At 39.3% G+C, this 24223-nt stretch overlaps 2 protein-coding genes across 3 annotated transcripts in view; both read right to left on the bottom strand.

The window, feature by feature from the left end:
- Positions 1-16827, bottom strand: part of mettl16 (methyltransferase 16, N6-methyladenosine) — a 33754-nt gene extending 16927 nt beyond the window's left edge. The window contains exons 1-4 of the mRNA XM_059332059.1: positions 16696-16827; positions 16173-16314; positions 1096-1283; positions 242-382 (exon numbers count right to left, since the gene is read on the bottom strand). Of these exons, the coding sequence (XP_059188042.1) occupies positions 242-382; positions 1096-1283; positions 16173-16300 (457 nt within the window). The 5' untranslated portion in view covers positions 16301-16314; positions 16696-16827. The remainder of the gene's footprint in view (positions 1-241; positions 383-1095; positions 1284-16172; positions 16315-16695) is intronic.
- A 1225-nt stretch (positions 16828-18052) lies between these two features.
- Positions 18053-24223, bottom strand: part of LOC131969685 (lissencephaly-1 homolog) — a 40018-nt gene continuing 33847 nt past the window's right edge. For both annotated transcript variants that reach the window (XM_059330819.1, XM_059330820.1), the window contains exons 10-11: positions 23963-24119; positions 18053-22172 (exon numbers count right to left, since the gene is read on the bottom strand). In XM_059330819.1, coding sequence (XP_059186802.1) covers positions 22099-22172; positions 23963-24119 — 231 coding nt within the window. In that variant the 3' untranslated portion in view covers positions 18053-22098. The remainder of the gene's footprint in view (positions 22173-23962; positions 24120-24223) is intronic.

Genomic DNA, 24223 nt, shown 5'->3' with positions numbered 1-24223 from the left:
CAATACACCTGACCACACCTCAACCGACCAGCAAGCTCATGGCTGCACAGACGAGCGTAAACTGGGCACTGAGTTGGGAAATGACTACATTGGTCTGAAACCAGAAATGACAGTTGTGCTGCTCTGTGCCCCACTTTGTGCCGGCTGAAAGATAATAGGTTAGACAATATATAGAAAACTGTTTAAAAGCAGCTGTCTAGTGTCTCCTGAGATAATTCCACTACTGAGAGGACACGTTTACCTTTAATCAGGTCAGACATCTTGTTCTGCTCCACGTTTTTTGTAGCATAGTCAAAACAGATGTCGTCCACCTCTGTGGCCAGAAAGTACCAGCCGTTCATGGTGGCTCCCAGTAAGGGGTAGATACAGGACGCACCAGTGCCTGAGGAAACACACACACACACACACACATATTTTTGGCAGCTTCAGAGTGAGCGATCATTAGGATGATGAATGGTTATGAGTTTTATTAGACCATATGGAAATATGTTGTTTAAAGTAAATGGTGAAGGGGCTTTAATGCACAATAAACGTCAGTTCCAGCAGCTCTTATTGAATCATGCACACATGACAACGACGACCACGGCCGCATAATTCAGTCCAGGCTCAGATAAAAGTGGCACCAGTTAGTGAAGGAAGCACCGGGCGGTGATCCATCAGACAGCAGACAGCTTCAATCTGCTCACAGAAAGAGTCAGGGTCACCAACCAGTGACCTGAGGCCCTAAAGAGGACACACACACACACACACACACACACACCTGCAGCCACAATCACCACACAGGCAAAGACAAACAGCTTTTCCTCTGACAGACAGAAAAGCAAACACGGCGTGACATGTGGAAGGGGGATTTACTGGTTAAGTGCTGGGAACACTGGGAATGACGGGGCTCGTGTGTACCAGCTGGAAGCACCAACTGACATTTCGTGCGCCGCTCTGAGCTGCTGGAAGCCAAATCCAGAATAAACAAGAACAGGGGCCTGAAACGCAAATTAACTAGGGGAAGCTCATTTGAATAAACATGGTTTTTTTTTGCATCTACGGTACACACTGTGAAAGAAGTGAAGAAAATGAAGGTGGTGGTGGTGGTGTTACCTATGTCGATGCCTCTGCGTAGCTGCTTCTGGCCGTCGATGAGGTCCTCCACCCAGTGGATGTAGTTGAGGCGGAGGGGGACGGTGGGGATGAGACGCTCCAGAGGGATCTCGATGGTTAAACCGAAGTCCTCCTTCAGCAGGGTGCAGGTCAGCGCTCGCACCGCCTCCGGCTCTTTGAAATTCACTCTGCAGGAGAAACAGACATGGCTAGTTTCAGATTTATTAAAAACTAGAGTAAATGCACCTCCAACAATTGGGGGTTGGCACAAAGTGATATTTGACCTAATACCAATGAAATATCTAACACACAGATTTAAATGTAAGATGGATGACTTTTTAAAGATCTGGACACCTTCTTTAAATACGCTGGTAAACGACTCACAACTATTGTATTAAAAGGGACGATAGATGGCAATGAAGGAAACTGGCTAACTGATGTTTTTGGGTTATAAGGAAGGACATTCATTTACTTATAATTATTACTTTTAATTATCAAAAAAAATTAGCATTTTCTCTCAAAATGGAAATTGAGATTTTTGAAAAAAATGTTTTTTTTGTTTCTTTTTTAACAACTCTTCACTTCTTTCCAGATGTGTATTTGCTACATCACTGTCAATTGTAATGGGACAGAGCATTTTCATTGTATTGTCTGTATTACGTAATAAGTAATTGGACATTTGTTTTCTGTGGCCACAGTGTGTTGTTTGTTGTTTTTGTCTATGTTGGAAAATGCAATAAAAAATATTTCAAAAAAAAAAAAAGAAAAAAAAAAAACTAGGGTCCTATTCTATTAGTAGTTACATTGTGTGGTATTTACCAAACGAGTACGGTTATACTAAATTTAGTTAGTTAAACTAATTTTCCTTACATTTAAAGCTTCTATTGAAGTTTTTGAATGAAGCTTTGAATGTTTGTAGTCATATTTATGACATGATCATCCCAAAAAATGAAATACAATCCTTAAACAATTTGAAATAAAGTGATTCATTGGATTTGTTTTGTTTTGTTTTTAACCACAGTGAAAATGTTGTTTTTGAAAGGCTAAACACCAACAAATGTGGATTGAAGCAGAATACTGAGTTAGAAAAAAACTGAATGTTTTGAATTGATTGCATCTATTTTTTTGGACTTTTGGATTTGACAATGCTCTGAGTTATTGGAATTGTTTATTGTTTATTAAATTATAAATATTGTTAGTGTAGCCCAAGGGTCGGCAACCTTTAATAACAAAAGAGCCAATGTTGGCCAAAAATGAAAGAGAAAAAACATCAGAATGGAGCCACAAAACTTATTTTGAGCTGACAATGACGATTAAAGTCTTAATTAGCCTACCAACATTACTAATAGGTAATAATGAGAAATTATCAATATGATTTTGTAAGAATACAGCGACGACCCAAGTGCAAATGAGAAGCTGGACACCAAAGAAATATCTCAGGAGATTTGGAATCGAAAGCTAGCCTAGCTAGGCCATTTCTTTTTTAATGCATATATAAGCTGCACATATTTTACAATTGAAGAATACAGAGGATATATATATGAGGAATACAGGTCCTACGTGATAAATTCATTAATTTCGTATAATTGTTTTGCAGATTGCCTGAAGAGCCACATGTAGGAGTAGCCTAATATTTATCTGCAGCTGTGCAGAAATACTGGGTTTCAACAGTATTAAAAGACATGCAAAAAAAAAAACATGATACTGATATTATTCGGTGCAGCCCTAGTTTAAACCACTGCAGATTTTACACTACTATATTTAATTTCCTTTACAGCTGTTTGCGTTTTAGAAAACATTACACTTGCAATAATTTAGTCTTCTTGTGTTAAATAAAGGGTGTGTATAAACAAAACACAAACCAACCAAATTTCCTTCAGTAACAATCTTCAGCCCTGGAGACTGAAGTCATTATGTTCACCTTTGTTTTCTCCTCCGAATGAGTTTGTTTAACGTTAACCTGAGGGTTGTTATTGCTGATAGAAATGGTGCCCAAAGCTATAAGAATAAAACCAATGTTGTATGAAACCAGAATTTGCCTTTAAGGACGATTTCAATTTAGTGAGTTGCTGATCCTCTTGTTTTACCAACCAGGTGCCCTGACAGCAATTTACCAAGCTGCTCTTACTACTGCACTTCATTAACCCTCTGCTCCCCTCTGCACCAAACCCCATTACACACACACGCATACAAAAAAGGACAGGAGGGAGATAAGCAGCCCGTTGCTAATGACAATGAAATTCACATTTTAATGTTACCAAGACCTCCCACTTTTCACTCCTAGTCCTCAGTCCCACTGGTTCAGCTCTGCCGTCTTTCCCTCTCGACGTGTTTAATGATTTCAGCTGTCACACAAGCGGGCACGAGTGCGGCAGACAGAACGAGTGGGCGAGATAGGTATAATTAAAGCTTTGCAGAGCACTTTCACACCTTGGCAGATGTAATTAGACACATCCTGGTGATGGGAGCGTCTGGCACCTCACCAGTTTGGTGTGAGCAAAAAAAAAAAGATGGTGTAGAAATGGAGATTTAACTCCGAAGCAGCCAACCGCTGATTTTGTTTTTATTTCTTTATCCAGAAAATCAATTACTGAAATGTTTTGATCTCTTGGTATTCAGCTCCATTTCAGTGATATTTCATAACAGATAAATACGCATCCAAATTTCCATTTTTGCCCTTTCTTCTCGGCCCATTTGAAGAGCAAAGAATGCCAAATAGATTAGAAAAATTCGATTCAAGCAGCTTTTAAGACTGAAAACAGTCCTTGGTTGCTTCAGGTATGGGAAGGAAACAAAATACTGTACAAGAAGTCAAGTTTGCGAGCCAAACCTAAGATTTTAAAGGTTTACAAGGGGCCACAATGCTATACCAGTTTATATTATGATGAGGGATTTTACTCTGCAATACAGCAGTCGAATTAATTCATTGTTCTTGGCAACAATCTCCAGGTAAACAGAAGAAATACAGCATTCACATTACAAAGTAATCTGTCAAGAATGTGCACTAACAAAATTCATTAACCAAGTTGTTGTTTTGGCCTCTCACATATCACCTCCTCTGCAAGATCAAATACGGTCTGAGCACCAATAAAGTATAATTAAAAACTGAAATGGTAAATCATAATATAATTACATGGTGGCATCCTCAAACATAAATGTGCTTAATAGAGTAGCAGTATTAGTTTATTTCCATAATTTTCAACTATATCCGCAATAAAACTTTGTTGTGTGTGTGTGTGTATATATATATATATATATATATATATATATATATATATATATATATATATATATATATATATATATAACTTTTTCATCACTATTATGTAGTCAAATTATTTTCTGTGTGTTAATTTTGTATTCTTTATAATATCGTGAAATTGCCCATTTGGCCTTTCTGTCTCTCCCTGCACTGTACTTTGTTTTTTGATTATTGTTTGCCAAATGTCATTTTAAATTGTGCAAAATAAAAAAAATCTTAACTAAAAACAACTGCTAAAAACAATTTGCATTATTTTTTACAAAAGGAAAATCAGTTGCAAAAAAACATAACACATGCAGCCTGAAGTGTTCAAGAAGATTTCTGCATGGGGTCATGTTTGAATAGAGAAAATGGCTGGTGATGACTGAAAGGTTATCCCACTAATTTACCAGGAACTGTGTGTGAAAGAAGCTTGAAATGCTGTCAAAGAGCCAGAACACTCCGACATGAGTCAGCAATACAGTCTGAGAACAAACGCATAACTTAGCATCCAACAAATATCACTTATGGATCTTAAGTATGTTTGACAAGCACCATCCCTGGCCGGTGGTTCCATCTCGCTTGGGGAACTTTCAACAGAACCACACCACCACCATGAAGCTCTTGTTTCACCGAACACCACTTGTGTCGGGTCTGCAGAAAGGGATTCCTTCCTCCAGCGAAACCAGAAGGAATTGGCAAGACTCTGGACCTGTGTCTATTTCAGTTTGTAGAGGTCATTCTCCCCGAAATCTCCTTGAGGAGTAGAAGAGCTGGCGTGAGGATGAGTCTGGATCACTTAATACTAGAACCGGTGGGCGCGAAGTCATGTTTGCTTAGAACCTCATGTGTTGGAGTCCTACATGAGCCAGTAGGGAGTCTAAGATCAGGTCTTGAAATACTGGACTGGGTTTTCTGCAGGTCAGGTCAGGAGTGTGGGGATTTCCCCTGATCACTCGGTCTTGTTCACTTCCCAACTCTGTGAACAGAAGTTGCTGTGATTGTGTCCTCCTCCATGTGCTTTGGCAATTTATCAGTTATTTCTTAGTCAGGACCAACTGGCTGAGGATCCATCATCTCTCTCTCCCCTTATTTCCTTATTATCTCTCTACTGTTGGATGTGTAATAAAAAGGCATAAAAGGTCCTAAAATAATTTCTATGTGTTTCAACTTTTATCTGAATGTGATCAAAGCAACATTGAGTGTGTTTACATGCAGATTTAGGATATTATCTTCTTATACAAGTTTATGAGTTGGTGTATCATTTAAAAGAAAGGTAATACAAGTGGTTGATTTACTTTTTTCTGTTTCCTTTAACACAATCATGTTTTGGCTATTCACAGATACAGCCATGCTGCTGTAAGGAATGATGATGATGCTTATCCTGAATACAACCTCAACAGGAAGTGAATCTCAACCTGTATGCATGTTAAATCACTCATTGTTTAAAGCTGTGGTGTCCTTTTAAATCATGCTCCTTCCTGATTGGTTCTTCTAATTTTGGCTCCAACACTGTTTGTACAGTGTCTAGCATGATGAAAGCAATACAAAAATTCAGGAGGCCCAAAGATTATTGCTCATGTTATAAATAATCATTTTAATGCCTTTATAGCCAATTTACACTGGGGTTTTTATGTGTAGTTGTCTAACTTTAACACATTGCTGAAGTTATTTGTCTCTTCTAATGGAGATACACATTCAATTTATTTACTAAATTATTTCTAAAGACTGCAGCAGACACCTGCCTCGGTGACTCCGGTCACTGAACTCTGCAGCTTCATTCGGCAGCGATAACGGAGACAAACGAGCCTCCAGGTGTGAGACGGATACAAATGAGAAGCAATTTACCTGTAGAGCCAGACATTAATCTTACCCTGCGTCTCCTCACCTAATGAACATATTAGGTTAATGGTCCGGTTTAATCAGCGGCTGAAGGAGTGTGACCTGCTGCAGGAAGGCGAACACCTGGCTCTTCTTTGAGGACGTTAAACACAAGAGATGAACCAGTGGAGAAATTTACACTTTTTAAAAAAACGGCCTGAGCTTAGGGGAGGAACTGAGCTAATGAGGGCGAACTGATACATCAGCATAACGCTCACTCTTCTCTTAAAATGAAAAGCCTGCTTCTCTCAGATATTCTGCCCTCTTTCATTTCTCCTCTGAGGCGTCATTAGATAAGGATCAATATTCAGAGAGCGAGGCTGCTCAGGCCAGCCCTCTATTTTTAGACCCTTATGAGTATGTGTATGGTCGTGTGTGTGTGTGCAATGCAGACCGTTCACTCCCATCAGCAGCACTGCGAATGCCACGTCTCCATGGCAACCCCACCTACTGAACAGATGAGGGGAGCACGCAAATCCGGCCACGCTGGAGCAATGGCTGATGCCAGACGGAGCGTGAGCGTGCCCGCGATTTCACCACACGCAGGTTCACTGCTGCGTGCTTACGACATTAATGTGGACGACGGGACGCAGTTTGGGACAAACCTGGATAAAAAAAAGTTGTGATCAGACTAAATGTACTGAGAGTGTAAGGGGGGGAAATACAATAAGAGTCAGCTCAAAACTCATCTACAGCTTACGTTTGTGTTAAACAGCTGGAGCAGATGTGGAGTGAAGAAAAAGAAGAGACTTTAGTGCAGAGAAGGAGAAAAGGCTTTGGTTCAGATGGATGAAGAGGACGACATCATTAGACTGAAGGGGATTTTACTGCTGAGACAAACCGCTCACTCTCACCTCTGCGCTACATGATCAGCATGAAAGCACACACACAGGAACGCACACACACTCTTTCAATCTCTGTCCACAGAGAGGTGACCTTCATGCTACATCACTTCACTCTGAGGGAGCTGGGAGAAAAATTTGTGCTGATTAGCTGCAACTTCTTCTCTCATGTCAGGTGTTTTTTTTTTTTTGTTTTTTTTGAGTCCTCACAAGAGGAGAAGTGACTCTCACTTAAAACTCAACATGAATTTAAAACTGAACTTGAATATCTCAGAGCTCATTTAGTGATATTTTTGCAGTTCTGCAGAAATGCTGATGCTGGAAAAAAACGCCTTGTTGGGATCCAAATATCAGCCAGCACTTATGGCTGGAATAAATATTTTTTCTAGGCGTTTCTCAGATTATTTGTTATTATTTATGGTTTGGTGAATAAAATTGGTATTGGGGTGTGGCAAGTCGTCAACTCTTACTTTAAAAATTGATCATTTTGAAGTAATAATCTCAAAAGATTTTATTCTAAATCAATTTTTGTTCATCCACGATCTCTGAATAAGGTAACACAATGGTGATAAAGCAAAAATAATGTGACGGAAACAAATATCTTTCCTTTCTGAAATTACTTGTAATAATTTTGGGGGGAAAAGAAACATAATTGTTGATGCATAGATATCAATGATGACCATTGATATGCATCAACAATTATGTTTCTTTAAATGATATAGTATGAGGAAACTTCATATTTCATTCATGATGGATATGCATGTAGGTATAAGAATTGATTTGCCAGTGAATATTAGGTTAGAAAATACAATATTTGCCAGATTTAATACAATGACAATAAAGGAAAGCTTGAATCTTGTATGATTTACTGAAGCTCAAGTTACCAAATATGGTTCTTTGCCTGATAAAGGGTTAAGAGATAATTCCACATCAGACAAGCATCATCACTGTCCATTTTTAAAACTCATCTTAAAACCTATTTTTATTCCTTGGCTTTTAACCACGCATGAGACCCTGCTCTTGTTTTTAGTGTTTTATGGTTTGCTTTTATTTATTGTTTTTTAAATTGTTTTATTTTTTAAAAGCGATGAATCTATTTAAGTGTTTATTCCTGTTTTATTTATTTTATTGTCTCTTGTTTTGTTTGTTTATGTACAGCACTTTGTTGCGGCTGTGGTTGTTTTAAAGTGTTTGTTGAGTTGAGTTGAAAAGGCAGACAGAAGCAAGAGAAGTTTATTCACTTGATTTTACATAATGAGATCTGTTTATGTCAACTCAAGAAAGTTTATTGGAGCTGCTAACCAAGAAACCCTGTGGGTCATAATTAATATTTAACTGGTTTAAAAATAAATGATTTGGAGTACAGTGGTGGTTGTGCCTGGATATTAAAGGGAAAGCATCGTGACAAGCAAGTGACACAGCGGACAAGGTCCTCTTCACAGTCAGTGAAATATGTAAAAATAATATCCTACCTCAGGCAGTGAGTTTTCCCATCAGATAGTAAGGTGAACATTAATCAATTTAAAATGTGACATCTGAGTTCATAATTATTCATTCACTTCTCCTCTATTGCTACGAACATGTTAAATAATGTACCTCTGAACAAAACTGGTGTGATAATTGAACATTTCATAAATGAGGGAAGTGAAAATCCTCCCACAGATGATCGTCTCTCAGGCCATAAAAAATATGACTTCCAAATTAAATGTCACCCAGGCTGTTGCATTTTTAATACCCATTCATGCCTCCTAATCCCACCCCTCTAACTGGCTGATCTGAGCCCCCCTTCTCCTTCCCCAAAAACTGAAACAAACCAACATTCAGACTACTTTTATTTTATCTCGTCCCCGCTTCAATTCCAATCACATCCCCCATATGCCTTCTCCGGCTGCCTCTGGTCTGAGCTTGACTCCCTGCCCACCGCTATCAGTCCGCCCCACTGACGATCCCTAAATGAAGGGAGACGTATCTCCCCTGGGGATTGAGTGAGTGTCTCCCCAAGATTACTCTCATCCCTAACTCACCGCTTAAATACTTAAAAAGCCCAGTTGATGAATTCATTGGGAAATACAAAACCACACTAATCCCCCAACTGATGGAATGACAGACTGACGGGGAAGTGGAGCCAAATTTGTGCAGACGGCTAACCAGAGCTGCGTAGCACACACAGAGGGAGACACAAATCCTGGACATCCGTTCATGCAGCAGGCAAAAAAAACGAATTGTCAGCATCTGCTCATTGTGCATTATACTACTGAAACTATTTGTTTAAAGAAAGAATAAACAGACATTTCAGGTGCTGGACATAAAAAAATTAAGCACGTACTCTACACTGGTCTGTACTTGGATTCCTGGCTACATGTCAACGTATCCTTGGTCAAGATGCTAAACCTCAAATAACTTCCGGTGGCCCAAAGGTGTGTGAGTGAATGTTTAATTTACTGATGAGCAGGTGGCAACTTGTTATAGTGCTTTGAGAGCTAACATGGCCTAGAAAAACACAACAAATGCAGTCCACTTACCATTCTGACCAAGACTGAAGTATCTCAATAACTGTTGGACGGATTGTACAGACGTTCACGGCCCTCTCTGGATGAATTGTGCCAACTTCAGTAATCCCCACCCTGATTTTTCATTTATGTCACCCATCAGATCAAAATTGAAAATTGAATTTTGTCCATTACTTTACTTTACTAGTGCATTGTGCGTTCAAAACATGCCTTTTCCCGAACTGGACGATTTCTTGGCCTTCGAATTGACTTCTTTTTACAGAAAAACACTGCCGGCTCTTCAGCGTGGGTTCTCACCAGGTACTCCTTCTTCCTCCCACAGTCCAAAAACATGCACTTAGGTTTAATTGGTGACTCTAAATAGGTGTAGGTGAATGAGAGTGTCTATGTGTTAGTTGTTAGCCCTGCGATAGTCTGGCGACCTGTCCAAGGTGTACCCTGTCTCTCGTCCAATGTCAGCCCGCGACCCGATTGCGGTCAAGCGGTTAAGCTAAATGAATGAATGAATGAATATACTAGGGGTGCAACCTCTTTCACGTCAAACCGATCTTATCTAGCGATCTTATCTACCTCGATAATAACCCCCCACCGGCGAAGCAGTGCTCCCAACTTTGTTGATAAATGTAGTAACTTTTCAGACTCTTAGCAACTATTTTTCAAGAAAGTGACTGGAGACAAATCCAGCGACTCCTTCTTACTTTTCTTAAAGAGCCGCTAACGAGCTGGAGGCCGGCTTGATAAGAAGAGCCGTTGTTAGCGGCAGTTAGCTAGTGCTAGCTGCAGCAGTACAGTGTGTATGTGCTGCTGCTGCAGGAGGTGTTCACTTAGAGATCTCAGTTTGTTTACTCTGTGCACAGTTAATAATTCTGACACAAATAATTCTGAAAGTCACATTGTTGATGTTTGAGTTTGCTGCAACTTAACATCTCCGGTCTCTTCAGTCTCTCTATTTATCCGTCTCTGTTAACTACACATGGTTGAAAAGTGAATGAGCACTGAGGTGTGGGCCTATGACTCCAAAGATGGTGATGTAGTTGGCTTAAAAAAACTAAATCAAATGTTTTAGCTCAGATAAAATCATTAGAGACATCTGTAAAAACATAATTCAGTAATGAAAACATATAAATACTGATGTACACAAACTGTGACATGTGACAAATTGCACCAATACAAGTCGATGTAGACAAGCTCAGACATTTCAGGGGAAATAAACATAAGAAAAATCAACTTCATAAGAACATAAGAAAAATCAAATAAACATAAGAAAAATCAAATAACCATAAGAAAAATCAACAATGCAGCAGGCTCAAGACCTATCTCTTCCAACAATACCTCGGTTAAGTCATGGTCACCTAACATATATATTTATATAAAAAAATAATAATAAAAAAACTTTTTGCACTTTTTTTTTCTCTTCTTCTTTTCTTCTTTAACATATAGCACTCCTGTAGCAATGACAGTTAGCTCTTAAAGTTATGTACTTACTTGATTCCTGTGGTCTATGTCTAGTACCATCAGGTTGAATGCACTTATTGTAAGTCGATTTGGACAAAAGCGTCTGCTAAATGACATGTAATGTAATGTAATTTGTCAAATCTACCAATGTTTACATCACTAAATAGAAATAATGTTTAATTAAAGTGGAGTGTGAAGCGGTTTCATTCATATCTTTTCACATTTTGACACATACAACTCCCTAACTGTCTTTCCATGTTGGATGTCCAGCCCTAACACTACCAGCCCATTGTTTGTCATCTGTCCGTCTGTCTGTCTGAGCGAGCTGCAGACGGACAGTCAACGCTTCAAAGTGATAATTAACACCTGTCACAGACGGACATCCAGTCGTGTTTTCCAGCATGCCCACACATGCACATGCCCGGCCCGCTTAAGATGATTGACTGGCCACCTCAGCACCACAAAGGATCAGCCCACACCAATATGTTCACATTCACACACAGATGTTCAGACTCGCTGCAGTGACACCATGTCGCCATTCATCTGCATAACACAGACAATAACAAGAGATTTCCTCACTGAGCAGACGTGCTACCTGTTTCACAAAACGCCAACAAAGAGGGAGGAGAGCGTCTCCGTCCTGACGGAAGAACAACAAGTCTCACAATAACTGTCAGCTCTTACATTCACCAGTTTGCTTTGTTTTGATGGACATTTGTATCAACTGAGGAGACTTAAAAATAAATAAATAAATCTAAATTTATAAAATGACAAGCCGACACGTCTCGCTAAAAACAACAGAACCAACTAAACCAGGATAAACAAGCAATGCTATTTTGGGCATTAAAGAAAGAAGACTGAGGTTTACCAGTCACTGTTAATACCACAACTACATTCCTACAAACCCATTTTTAAAACATAGAAACTGCACAATAACATTATTGTATAGAAATTTCCTCATTTAAAACAGAATTATTATTTATATGAAGAAATATTTTTATTTAAAATTGAGTAAAAAAAGGAAGAAAACTGGGATGAAGCTAGGGTTGGGCAATTATATGATCAGAATTAGTGATCGAGATAAATTTCAGTTTACAGTGATCAGCTGTGAGCATATTTACTCGATCAAACATGTCCAAAATGTGCGTGACAACAGCCAATCAGAGTCGACCTTTTCCTGCTCCGGAGAAGTAAACAGAAAGACAGAACGTGGAGATAAATGCGGAGCTGAGGGCAGAGAAATAGATGTCAGCCATGACTTGGAGCAATAAACCAGGGAGGTACAGGTGAAAGTTGGGAAAGAGCAAGGAAATTACAATCTATCCGCTGCTGTATCAAGAGAAAACTAACATTCACAGCATGGCAATTCACACAGGTATGGTGCATTCAATAGCATTGGAACGGCTAGGGTGCGTTCAAGAGCGTGGGACATATGAAAACTTACACAGAAACAAGTTATAAATCGGGGTGCACCAAACGATCGTCGATTCCTTTCTGTCAAACCGATCTTATTTAGCGATCTTATCTACCTAGATAATAACCCCCCACCGGCGAAGCAGTGCTCCCAACTTTGTTGCTAAATTCAGCAACTTTTTAGACCCCCCCTTAGCAACTATTTTTCAAGAAAGCGACTGGAGACAAATCCAGCGACTCCGTTAGCGGCAGTTAGCTACAGTTAGCTCTGTAGCAGTACAGTGTGTATGTGCTGCTGCTGCGCAGGTGTTCACTTAGCGATCTGTTTGTTTACAACAAGCACAGGACACAGTTAGCAATGCTGGTTAAATCACGATCACTATGTTTATGATCAGCGGAGACTCTGTGCATAATTAGCCATGCTGCTGACGTTGTGCACAGTTACAGTGCACAGGCTTTTTAAAAATTGGTGATCGGCCAGAAAATTGCAATCGGTGCACCCCTAGTTATAAATGAATGGAACTTCGTTCAATAAAAAAGTTGACATTAACAGCGTGAGCTTTGTAACAACAAGAAGTATGTTTAATTTGCTTAATTTAAGCAGTACTACCCAAGTGATTATGCAGGAAGCATGAATATGCACAGCCTGCCACTGCTGCCAGCACATGTAGCATTAGCAGTTCAGCCACTACTGGCGGGACTAATCTCTAGTTTCTTTAGTTCCCAGTACAGATGCTTTAAAACTGGCAGTTTAAAAACAATTTATTAAAAAATCATGATAATAGTCGAGATCAGACAATATGAAAAAATATCGTGATCACTCTGCAAAATAAAACTTCTGAGTACCTAAATTGGAAACATAAGTTGCAGCAAAATGTCTCAAATAGCAGAAGAGCAAAAATTATTTTGACAAAGTTAAGTTCAGTAGAAGAAATATAAAGGCTGGAAGCAGAATGGCAATAACCAAATCCAATCGCTCCCATCAGTATATTGTCTCATTGTTCTGGACTTCATTTAAATCATTTTAGCATCACAGAAATACAGGATGTGGTCTGCTATAGACAGAAAGACATTCTGCAGGACCCACAGCCGACATTACAACTGCACATTTAATGAGCTTTTTAAGGGTCTTGCTCTGGTGGCTTTAGTTTTTTCCATTATGGTTTTGTTTCTCCAAATAGGCCTATGTGGTCTTGTAAATGTGGTGAAATGTCATTATAGTGAATTAAAGCTGTTTTGTGTCACTGATACATTTAACTCATGACAAGGTATTAATAACATATTAACATAAGGTTTTGTAACATATAAACACAAAAGGTGATTAATTCAGTCTTCAAATAAAACTCAGATTACTGGAGAAATACTGAGGATTGTGATTGCTGATTTTTTTTTTTTAAAAACTGTACAGACTCAGAAAAATAATCTCTGTCAAAAATGAATGGCTTAAATTAAAAGAAACTTTCATGACATATTAACAAAAAACACCTGTTGATTTTTCCATCCACCCAATCCAGGTTGTTGTCTCAGGTTTGAATATTCTCATCCAACACATCTAGTTTATGAGGCCTTTATTAGTTAAAAATGAATCAGATTCCTGCTTCTTTCCCACAGCAGCAGCAGCAATCATGAGCTCACACGGTTTGACGTCAACACCACTAATCCCATCAGACATTTCTTCCTTTGTTATCTCGGCCTGGACTTTCTCACATCATGACATGACTTCTCAGCTGCATCTTACTGGGAAGGGGACACACACACACACACACGCACACGCACACACTTGTAATTTGTATCCGGTGTGAGTCTGTAGTGAATCGCAGGAGGCTTACAGGCCAGTTTTTGATTGACACACGAACCTATTCTTAAAATTGGAAGTTTGTTTTAAACTGTAACTCACACATACTTTGTGAAGTCTCTCTAATGAAATAAGGGACCAGCAAACAAGAGGATGGAGTGGAGAAAAAAAAAAAAAAGGCTTTTGATGTTGGGTCCATTAATCATTTGCCCGGGCTTCGTCCTGCTGCTTTTTCAAGCAGCTGAATGAGCAGAAAAGCTCAGACTGAGTCAGCTAGGGCACCATCGGTGCTGAATGCGATCCTCAGGGTTCGACACTGGCATACCGGTGAAAAGGTGTTTCTGTATACAGCTTCAGTATATACACAATATGGCTAAAAGTATAGGGGCACTTGGATATAGCAGAGGCCTCTACTACAAAGAAGGATTTGCGGTTAGCAAGGTAACTTTTAGGGTTAACTCTGGGTTTTCTGTCCCACAGCAGTGGTTCACTTCTTACTGGGGTACATTAGCCTGAAGCTGAACACATAGCCTGCTCGAGAGAACGTTATGTTTGAGATAACAGATCAACGCCAATAAATGCACCCCCACTAACCAATTTCTCCTGGCAAGGTAAACCTAAATCAATTTAATTTATCTGCACTTTATCTAATTTCCTGCAATGTTTAATTTCCCAATTAAAGTCCAATTTCTCTGCAAATGTTTAATAATTTAGCCAAGATTTTAATTTAAATTCAGATTTATCATAGGTTAATTATTTCTTGGTTAAATTTAATTTTAACGTATGTATTGTGTATGTTCAATGTATGTTTGAATACTGCTATTGGATGCTTGAATTTCCCTCGGGATAAATAAAGTATGTATCTATCCATCTATCTTGGTTGTAACAAGTGGTTATTTGAGTTACTTTCTATCATTTCTTTCTATCCTTTCTATCATCTCCAACCAGTCTGGCCATTCTCCTCTGACTTCAGGCATCATTAAGTGAATTTGGGCCAAAGAACTGCCGCTTACTCTCTTTGCCAGACCATTCTCTTTTTTTTAAATCGAAGTAACATTAATACATTTTCAAGACCTTTCAAAATTGGATTTAAAATGTTTTATTGGATTTTAACAGATTTAGACATTAGACATTATAAGGCCTTAAATTCAAATAATTGTATTTAAAACTTTTTAAGACCGCAGGGATACTCTATAATAATAAAATGTTGGGAATCATTTCCTTTAATTCTCTACAAACTCAACAAGAAATTTGTTGTATTTCATCAGTATACGGAGTATGCTTCAGTCTGTTTATGCATTGCATTATTGCACATTTTCCTCATATTGTGAAGCCAAAATAGAAACCATTCAACACCAAACATAAGGCAGTCCAGATGTTCGTAGTGGTAGATGGTGATGAGAGTATAAAGATCAAGAATGGAGGATACATGCACAGTAGAGGTCAACCGATATATCGAGCTGATAATTGCGTTTTTTACTTGTATCTGCATCGGCCGATACATGCGTGCGTTCGCCGATCAATTAGCCCATTTCACTGAGCCAACACCAGGCAAGGCTCGGTGCAACATCTGCCATTCCCTGCTGCTGATACCGGAAAAAAACCAAACATCAAATATGTGGATCATCTGAGGCGCCACCACCTCCAGGCCTAGAACAACATGCACATTGCTTGCTATCCAACTGGTAATATGTTTTGTTTGTTTTGGTAATAAATGTTTTTTTTTGTTTAAATTGAGACTTGTGTAACATTTGTTATCATTGTGTCATTTTTACCATGTAAATGGAGTGAGAAAAGGAAATTTTGGCTTCAAGAATTGACCCAAAAAATCGGCAGCACATATCGGGGATCGGTTAAGACTAAGTCAAAATAATCGGTATCAGCATCTGCCTTAAAAACCCGTATCGGTCGACCACTACTGCACAGTCTCAGGTACTTACACAGGTCTTCCCGCGAGGCTGGTGTGCACGTGCTGCTGAAAGTCTGGATACTTGGCGGCCAGGTAAGAAAAGTCCGGCGGCTTGTCTTTGTAGCGGTTCCGGGGGTGCATGGACTTATTGAGAGCCATGATCCGAACTGTGACTGCAGGCAGGAGGACATGAAGGAGGGACATGAAGCAGAACTTACAGAAACAACACACTCACAAACTAAATATTTAAGAAGCACACTGATGAAAGCAGTGACTGAAGTTTGTTTTTAGAGGTGATGTTTACTTTAAAGCAACATGAACGTTCATATATCGACATCAAACGCAACGTTTGTAACCGCCTGTTGTTGGTACAGCTGTGCTGATGCTCTATGTCAAGATGTTTCTTAAATGTGACTGGACTCAACTGAACTAAAACGAGGGGAACAAGTCGTTTTATTTTTTCAGGCTGGAGTAAAAGCTGATCAACGGAGCTAGTTTGGCGCGTTAAGCTAACATTTTGAGCTAATATGTATCCACTGTCTGTGCCTGCCTACCTTTATTGTAGTCTTATCCGTGTTGAGATGAAGTCTGATATTATTTTCTCACTTGTGATGACTTTACTGGAACAGACAACTGATGAGAAAACGACTCACACAACTCACGTTGTTCAAACGTTTCTGTGACTCTCTTCCTGGATGTGTGCGACGTCACGTCTCTACGTCGATGCGCGTTGACGTCACAATACCACAGCACAGTTTTTTACTCAAAACCCCAAGAAAACAAGATATGTTTAATGTATTTTTACAATACATTATAACAATGATGCAACATTGTTTATTCATAAATGTAAATTTTGCAAAGATAATGTCTTTTGTTGTTTTTCTGAAACTACTTTCTTCAAATCAGCTTCAAATTAAGCTATCAAAATTGCCATCAAGCCGTGCAATAGCAGTCTATTATATGTATATGTATATATATGTAGGCTATATTATGATTGTATTTATAGTCTTTAGTAATATCTGTATGTTGAAGAATATTTGTCTAATGTGATATACCCCTTGCTCTTTTGTCATTCTTCTATTTTTTTTTTTTTTTTGCTTATTGTTTAAATCAATGAAAAAGGATTTTCTCTTTCATAAAACTAATTTAACATTTTTTTCTTGTTTTTTACCACTGTATTATTATAGTAAACATTATTAACGCTGTCAGTTGAACTGGGAATAATTGTTTTTCTTAAGGAATAGCCATGTTAACTATTTTCCCTCAATACTTTACATTTCAGCTAAACTCATTAAATATACATAAAAAAAAAAACCAGAAACATAACAGCTTTAACAATTCCCCTTTTTAAAACCCACTACGTTTTTCTGCTTCACTTTTTATATGTTTCATTTTATTACCATGCTTCTATGTACCTTCTTTATTCATTTAACATTTTCATGATAAATTCTGAATTGTTTTACATAGTCCACATGTATTACATTTTCACATTGTTTTGTTTAATTTTAAACTTAATTGTAATTGGAAAATTTGTTAAATATGTATATTTTATTGTACTTTCTTAATGTATCTACCAAATAATGTTTTCCTAATTGAAGGTATTTAATGGCTTATAATTGTATACTTTGTTACTACATTCATTTGTTGTTTTATTCGTCCTTTTCTTTGTTTCAAGTATAAATAATGGTTGAAAAAATTAATGAATTAATGGATGTTTTGGGGAAAATATAACCAATTAATCAATTTGCCAACCCTTAATCATGATCATAATTTTATTGACCACATTTCAAATGGACTGTGAGTCACTGTTGTGAAATTGAAATTCAACTTTGTCCAAATATAAATAAATATACTCTCTTAAAAATACACTCCACCTCAAACAGCTCCAAACAAATAAAGACCACACAGATGCAGATTTTTTTCTTTTATTATATCGCAAACAATAATGACATCCAGGTATATTGTTAACAGTTTGCTGAGTGAAGAGTGAGACCTTAGTGGCGAAAACATCACGAGCTCTCCTGTAGGAGCTTGTTGTGCAGTCTGAAGCTCTCGATGTGGTTCACAGGCAGCTTACAGAGGACAGGTGGACTTGAGGACTGAGGAAACGACCCACAGACAGTCAAAGCGTGTCTGTCGGTCCCTTCACACACCAGACCAGAGCAGAACAGGGATTGCTTGAGACCTGCGAATGGCAAAAGGGGATTTCCTTCATCAGGGCACACACTTGCCCACAACACCAGCAGCTGTGTTGTAGCTTTTTCCACCGATTCTTAGAAAAGAAACAGAACACACATCGTCCTGACCTTTGATTAACCACCTTCCTTGAGTAAAACCAAGGAAGGGAATTCGTTTTTACTTTACATTTAATGGTCTGGCATGTCATAGCGTGATCCTGAGGAGACTAGCGTCTATCAACAACAAAAAGGAGGCTGATTTCTCAAGCTAAACCAGATTGTACTGACAAATGTCTCCATTTTTGGCTTCAGCTAGAACATTTAACACATTGGCATCTTCATTCGTCATGCCAAATTGAACTACAAAATAAGCTGATTCTCCACCCAAAGTCTTTGCCTCAGAAGTCGGGACAGAGAGCACAGCGTGTAGAAAAAATAAGACCTTTGTAAGGGGGCACACACCAGAGGGAGACATGAGTTATATTCCCTGAAAGAGAGGGTTTCTCCTTTGGGACATCCTAGTCTGCCACAATCCCATTGCATTTACAGAAGAGGAGGCAAACCTCCTTCAAATAGCATCACACACAACAAAACCAGCCTTTTCTACAACCAATGAACAGAGCTGTCTGAACTCATCACTGACCAAGGACGCAGCGACGTGAGAGGAATAGTCTGTTTCGTGGAAATAAGTGTATCCACTTTCCTGCTGAGAATAAGGGTTTTATGTTTGTATGATAAATATGAAGCTGCAGGTTAGCTTAGCTTTGAACCAGAGGGAGCCCAGGACACTACCAGTCAAGAAATAGTCACATGTGCTGCTTTCCAAACCGCAAACTTTTAGTTCATACTGTTGCATGCAGTAAAGGTGGAGGATTGTTTGTAAGTAAAGCCAGAAAAGCATGCTGGCTTGCAAAATGCGACCTGATGGAGTAAAACATCCTGGTATTATTTGACATACGGCATGTGAAATACTCATTATGGGGACATACAAAGTCTTTTTCTGGCATACCATAGTCTGGTAGCATGGGTATTGAAACACATGTCAGCCAGCAAGTGTTTTTTTTTTATTGGGAAACTTCTTTAAAGTTTCTAAAAGTATGACCCATATTCATCATTTCCCTTCTAGACATATTGTCATATTTTGATATTCTGAACTCTTCAAAAGGTGCATTAAAAGAGTATCTTTATGAATATTAGAAATTAACTTCTGTTACTACCAGTGGAGATTCCAGCAAGTTACAGTCAGACACAAACCCCTAATAAAATAGCATATTGTTGTTTTTATAAGTTGGTTTCTGCAAAGTTTAAACCAACAAGATATGTTAATTGTGAGTTTTAATGATGTTGGAAGGCTGATTCAGAGAGACTGAAAAGAGATGATATAAAGTTGAAGGTATTTTATAAACAGGGCTTTTGAGAAGAAGTGGGGCTGTTATGCTGAGCTACACTAACAGGCTTCATATTTACAGTACATTTGTGTGGTATCGATATATTCTCATCCAGTTGACGCTCAGCGAGAGCAGCACAGGACACAATTTGCCTCTGATAGGATCCAGTACTTTTATAATCGCATTGTTCCGACAGCTCTGCCTCTGGTGCAGGTTCACATGCAGCAGTGCTACATCAACAGGTCACATTAGGCTCACAGTAGCCACTAGCAGGAGCTTGAGCAGCAGATCACCACATCCAGTACACACAGGAAGAGGAAAATGTGGCAAGAAAGCGAAGATAAGAAGATCAAGTTAAGCAGTGGAATTCTTTATTAGCCAAGAACTGCATTGGAATGAAAAGGCTAATCAGAAATTATAGGTTTATGCATTTATCAACATCATTAGATTTTAATGTCGTCTTTGATCGCCATTAAAGGACCAAAGATTTAGTGAAAACAGGGATGTGCAAGATTAATGAATCACCTTGTCAGCTACAGTTAGAAGCAAGATGTTTCATTGTTTTGTCCTCCGGGCGGAGTGGAATGGTTTCTACAGCGTGGACTGGTTTACAGTTGACTTCCAGTCGTTCAGCTACGGCTCCGCAGAGATCAAAAGCTGAACATTTGAGGAAAGCCACTCAGTTTGCATACGTGTGAGTCGGTCTGTGGGGTTTGTCTGTAGAGATCCTCGCTGCTGCTCAGGCTTTAAGCGTTCTGCTCCATATCTGATCCAGGAGCTCCTCTTCTTACAGTGAGGAGCTCTTTACAACAAACACCTCAGCATCAGACTCCTCTACAGACTAAACAGCATCCACAAATCACTTAGCATGTCTGCTGCTAGCATTTCCTCACTAACCCTAAATTCCCATCCAGTTCATCCTTTAGTGCGATAATACAAAATTGCCAAATCTCTTAATAACAAGCTAAATTTACATTTCATATTTTCACAGAAAACTTTTTTTTTTTTTTTTTTTTTACTCAAAACCATTTTTTTTTTTATTATGCAGAACATATATTTCACCCCTCAGAAATTGGAGATCTTTGCACATCCCAGATATCAAACCCAGGGGGCTCACTTTGACTCCTCATCATGCCTTTATTTTTTTCTCTTTAGCGGATTTATTTTACACAAGGCTTCTGTTTGTAGCGTTCAGACGCGCCATGGGACAACGGAGCATCTTCTGACTTCACATAATTCCTATGGTACACTGACCCCTGCCAGGACTTCAATAGTCCGGGGGACTAAAAGTGGACAGAGGTTTCGGTTCAACAGAAGTCTCACGTGCAAGGTCACCGGAAATAGTCTCCTGAAGGGAGACGCACATCAAATGAGAGAGATTAATCAGGTGTAATCCCTGAACTCTGCTCAGGTGATACCGTGACCCAGGGCGCTCACTGACGGCAGAAGCCAAACAAACTTACTCTCTACGTCGGGCTTCTCGTGAAGAACTCACTGCACAAAGCCGCTTTTATACATTTCAACTTCTTTTTCTTCGCTGCAGATTCATTTAATGGGATAATTTATCTAAAGCCTAGCAGTGGTTCATGTGCCACCATGACAAGAGTACAAAGCTGTTTTTAAGCCCCCGAGGTCCAAGGACAACAGTTTGAAACATTCGTATATACAGCCATTAAAATATTACCTAGTTCCACATGAAGAGAAATGGTATGCACACTTGAGAAGTGATGTTATAAAGCTACAGATTATTTCAATAACAAAGCCCCACAGACAATCGTTATCTTATCGCATCATATATGCTTTTCCAGCCTCGTCTCTCGAACATTTCACCAATGCTAGGCACCAACAGACTACGACAGTGAAGGAGAGAAATAACAGAAAGAAAAGAAAAAAAAAATCCTAAATAAAAAAATAGACAAAAATAAATCTTACACATAAAGACACTGTCATTTCTTAAATTATCGGTTTTTAGTGCCCTACATTTTACACCCAGTCAAAAACATCTGCCTTCGGTTGGTCGGTAAGGCTGTGTGACAGACGGCCAGCCCCGTGGTAAACCTATGGTACTTCTAGACGTTATGTAAATTTACAGTATACAATTTTGGATTACCATGCAAGAATACTTTTTTGTGTAACATTTAATAGCTCGATCTACATCCAGGAATAATTTACATAGAAGGACAATAGTTATTGGACCAGAGAGCGCAATGGGTAAATAACCATGGTGGTAAGTGCAGCCGGAGGAGATGATGTGCGGGTGAGGTTTAGGTTAGGTGAGGGGAGAGGGGGGAGGTGGGATGACAGGGGGGAGGTGGGGTGGCAGGAGGGGAGGTGGGATCCAGAGGAGCGCCTGGGTAATTGGGGGTGATGGTCCAATCCTCCAAGGTCCAAATCAGCGGCACTCCCACACTTTTACTGTTTGATCTACGCTTCCAGTGACCACGTAGGGAGCATTCTTGTGGAAATCTGTGGGAGAAACAAAAGATTGTCAGAACAAAACAAAAGAGACAAAAATTTATTTTCAATCACAATAATACAACAGAATGAACCTCAGAGAGAGCGGTGTAAAAGGTGTGTTCACATCACATGCAAAGCCAACTGACCGCTGGACCATGTGGGGATTTTGTTTATTTGCATTATTCACACCGTTGTAGATACCAACTATGTTTATTTTTGCCATGAACCGTAAATAAACATAATAGCGACACATCAAAAAACCAAATGCCGTTGTGGCTGAGTTTGTAATAGCGTTGGGCAATTTCCACTAAATTGGCATGTCATGATGTCCACAGTAAAACGGCTGTTGATATTGTTGTTGTTAATATACTTTTTGGCCATTTTTCCTAAGGGCTACTTTTCCTCCCTATGAGTGATGTGTTGGACAGGGTTAATATGCACTCACCACCCGTTTTGAGAGCCAATCTGCAAAAATATGTGTCAATGAGCCACCAGACCGAACCGCAAACTGCCAACTTGAACATTTTTTTAGGACAATTATCCTGACTGAGGACACGGAGACTGAGACAGGCTTTAAATCACAATGCGTTTTCCAAACTCTTGTAATTTTTCCAGTTAGATGTTTTGGTTAATCTTCTTCACCCTTTGAGGTTTGTTTTCTTCCAGTTTCGCACCAGCCTCATGATAAACCCGTCATCAAAACACAGACTCACTTACTGTGAAATCTTCAGACAATGACCAGCTCTAATCACACATGGGCTCAATCTGACATTACACAGACTTTGTACTAGGGAGCCAATAGGGTACCGTACATTTAAAGCCTGGTCCAACTGATTAGGACATGATGTCTAGATAAGTTCAGGGTTGCAGTTCATGTGTGAAAGGGGCTTTTTAAAATGTAGTTATAACCACAGTAAGAACTACTCTTCCTGGGATTAAGAACAAATTACCAATCAGAGCTTTGTACGGATGACTCAAAATGAGGACATCATCTTCCAGTGCAGGAGCCAGAAAAAATAGCTGCATTAATTAAAAATGGAAACCAAACAAAAATAGAGAGAGGTGTGGATGAGAGCGCTGCAGCTTTACAGGTGCAAGTCGATTTATTGAGAGTCTCTGGTTGGCCAAGACACTGATACCGTTACTGCAGCATTGCTGGTTTGACCCCTGAAAGCGTTGACGGTAGCATCGATACAACACTCACTACTGATTGGTCAATGAATAATGAAGTGAACTAGCAATTCACTGTGGTTATGGGGCCATTTTAAAAACACCTTTGGGGAAAAGCACTTGGTATTATGTTGTGCATACAGACAGGACAATGCCTTTTAGGGAACGGGGAAAATAATACTTCAAAGGTACTTTGTTTTTTCCACACCGCTCCAGAATTCATCACATCAATAGCTCACAGCGATATCCTCTTTGGTTGAAGTAGGATTTAAGAGGACTGGGTTTCAAACAGCTTGCCAAGGAAAAAGTTGGCTGAAGAGCTCCTCAAGAGAGTTACCGAGCCTTGATCTGCTGAAAAGCTGCAGATACGAGGAGGGGGAGGCGGGAAAATCCTGGAGCGCTTGTCTACCTCTTAAACCCCAGCTGCCAGCAACCCTCAGGACGCTCAACACACTGCCGGTGGAGTCACCGGGCTTCTCTATAATTATTTAACCTTTGGCTAGAGCAGATATTTGTGAAACCAGCTCCACTGTCCAATGAACATGGAATAAAGAGGTTCCTGCTGCACCTCAGGAGACTGACTGGTCAAACAAGAACAAGGTGGAGGCTTCTTTTTTTTTTCTGCTTACCCAGAGAGGTAACAAAGTGTTCGTGGGCACACAGGGTTTTCATGCAGCGTTTGTTCTTGTAGTCCCAGATCCGTAAGGTCTTATCATCCGCACAGGTCACAATAAACTTCCCTCCAGGGTGGAAGAGGATGCCACGCACCCAGTTGTCATGGCCAACCTGCGAGACAAACAGACAATGCTAAAGACACCAGTTGCAAATAAACTCATTTCACTCAAGGATAAAAAATGTTCCCAATATAAACATTTAACTGAAATATTCAA

Source organism: Centropristis striata, chromosome 4 (genome assembly GCF_030273125.1).
Source record: "Centropristis striata isolate RG_2023a ecotype Rhode Island chromosome 4, C.striata_1.0, whole genome shotgun sequence".
Taxonomy (NCBI): Eukaryota; Metazoa; Chordata; class Actinopteri; order Perciformes; family Serranidae; genus Centropristis; species Centropristis striata.
Note: the sequence above shows the minus strand (reverse complement) of the source record. Positions and strands in the feature narration are given on the sequence as shown.